We start from the raw sequence: 2,267 nt of genomic DNA, 5'->3' as shown, positions 1-2,267 counted from the left end.
GTCCTCCCCGGGAAGCGACACGGGAGCTGGGCAGGGGCGGGGATCGCGTGGGAAGGGCCTGCGGCTTTGTCCACTCTCTCTGGGAGCGGCCCTGGGGGCCGGCCGGGTCCGAGCTCGGTAGCCACGCAGGCAGACCAGCCGTGTCCCGGCAACCATCCGGGAGGACACCCGAGGTGTTTTCCTCTGTCATATCCCTTCCCAAAGTTGGCTCAGCATCTCTGCTGTCCTTCAAAGCCCACCCGGGTCTCTCCCTTCCCACCTCACTTGACACACGCAGCAAAGCCAGCTCCCAAACGCTGCCAGAACCCGGCAGGTTCCCACCGCAGAGCATAGAGGCCAGAAGGATGCTAGCTGGGATATGCAGTTACAGGATGGCTCCTCAAACACCCCAATACTCAACGGCACAACTCCACAGGCAAAGGCTCCGGTGAGCACAGCTCCTACCTTGGGTGAGGTGCGTGGGCCGCTGCAGCGGCACGCCGTCAACGGCACAGGCGTTGCCACAGGGGTGCAGGGTGAGTGTCCCTCGCACATTCTCGATGTAGCAGTGCTGGGGCGCCAGCCCGGCACCCTGCAGGACGATGTCTGTCCCAGCCGTGCCAATGGTGGTCCTCCCTGCCAGCAGAGAGGATATCTCAGTGTCTTTGTCACCAGCGTACCCCTGGAGACCCCCGGCACTCACCTTCCTCCAGGGGCAGGAGTGTGACAGCAGTGCTGAGCCGACCGCTGCCCAGGCTCACCAAATGTGGCTTCTCTGTCTGCACTTTCAGCCCCTTGCCCGTGTCAATTAGGTCCAGGGGACTGTTCTGTAGGAGAAGGAGGGATGCTCACAGCTCCTGCAGCTGCAGCCCAGTCCTCTGCACTGCCCACCTGGCTGAGCTGCTCCGAAACAGTCACATAGCTAGGATCAATGCCAGACACATGCCAGCAGGACTGTCCAGCAGCAAGATGCAGGAAAGGAGGGCTCTCCTGCCTGTGCTACCTATCCGGGGAAGCTGAGGCAAGCTGAGGGGAGCTGGAGATCCATGGGGCTTGGGCTGCATCTAAGAGGATCCCAGCTGCCAGCCGCTTAGCTCAATGGGCTTTGCTGAGGATCCCATAATAGGATTGGCTGAGACTGGGGAGAGGCTGGAGGGCAGCCCCGGTGGTGCGGCTGGCTACAGAGGGACTCCCAGCCAGGTTCCCCTGTTCCCACAGAGCAGAGGTCCTGTGTGCTCACCTGGATGACAGCCTGGACTCTGTGGGTTGGGCTGATGGGGGTCCTGCCAGATGCCTCCATGGTGCCTTCCTGGAGGCGTCGGATGGTACCGGACACGGGCTGCCAGAAGAAACAGAATGGCAGAACGAGTGACCACGCTGGGCATGGCCTTGATGTATTTTTCCTGCACATCCTGGACAGCAGCCTGAGCACAAACCCTACCCATTCCAAACCAGTATTTGCCATCCCGAGCTCCTGTCTTCATCATGTCAGCAGCTGCCTGAAGCCAGTGAGCATCCCTGCCTGCCAAGGCATGTATCCTATCTAGGCACACATCCCCATCCACCCGAGAAGACCCATGCACGTGCCAGGCGTCAGGACAAGAGACAGTCCAGGAAGGAAAACTACACATGCACTCAGTTTTGGGGGCATGGTGTTGGAAATGCATGCTTTAAATGCCAAGAACTGTGGGCAGCCAGACCCCAATGGCTGTCATTGGAAAAGCTCACACAAGCACAGGTCCTGGCTGTCCCCAGCAACACCTGCCTGCCGAGTGTGGTACACCTGGGCACCCCTGTCCATGCCACCAGTGCCCAGCTCTGGCACCAGGCACATGCCTGTGCTCCCACAGTCCAGCAGCAGCTCATAGTGCTCAGGCCAAGTGTTTCAAACCGTTGCCCATGTGGCCAGCAGGCAGGGCCACCACCCATGGAACAGCCATGCTGCCACACATTCTCTGCGTGAGTGGGAGGCAACTCGAGGAGGAACAATTTCCGTCACCCGGCACTCACGCCATGTCGGGATGCTCCGAGGATCTAAATTTACCGTCTGCTGCTCCCTACGTCCCTCCCTTCCGCCCTGGACTAGCTGACTGGGCTTAACCCTTCCCGGGCAGTGTAGATGGGATAGTGCTCCATCCCCGTTAGGAGACGCCAGTGCCGGGGCCGCCAGGAGGAGCCCCGGGCTCGGCTCTCGCCAGCATCGCCGCCCGTCCAGCCAGCCCCTGGAGGGACCCCCCCGCTCGTCCAGCACCGGGCTCAGCTGCGGGGGCGAGCGAGCGGCTATTACA

At 61.3% G+C, this 2,267-nt stretch overlaps 1 protein-coding gene across 1 annotated transcript in view; it reads right to left on the bottom strand.

Moving 5' to 3' along the window:
- Positions 1 to 1,318, bottom strand: part of PHLDB1 (pleckstrin homology like domain family B member 1) — a 16,390-nt gene extending 15,072 nt beyond the window's left edge. Inside the window, exons 1-3 of the mRNA XM_031062398.1 lie at positions 1,220 to 1,318; positions 683 to 806; positions 445 to 615 (exon numbers count right to left, since the gene is read on the bottom strand). Of these exons, the coding sequence (XP_030918258.1) occupies positions 445 to 615; positions 683 to 806; positions 1,220 to 1,279 (355 nt within the window). The 5' untranslated portion in view covers positions 1,280 to 1,318. The remainder of the gene's footprint in view (positions 1 to 444; positions 616 to 682; positions 807 to 1,219) is intronic.
- Positions 1,319 to 2,267: the final 949 nt, after the last annotated feature.

Source organism: Geospiza fortis, unplaced genomic scaffold (assembly GCF_000277835.1).
Source record: "Geospiza fortis unplaced genomic scaffold, GeoFor_1.0 scaffold183, whole genome shotgun sequence".
Classification (NCBI taxonomy): Eukaryota; Metazoa; Chordata; class Aves; order Passeriformes; family Thraupidae; genus Geospiza; species Geospiza fortis.
Note: the sequence above shows the minus strand (reverse complement) of the source record. Positions and strands in the feature narration are given on the sequence as shown.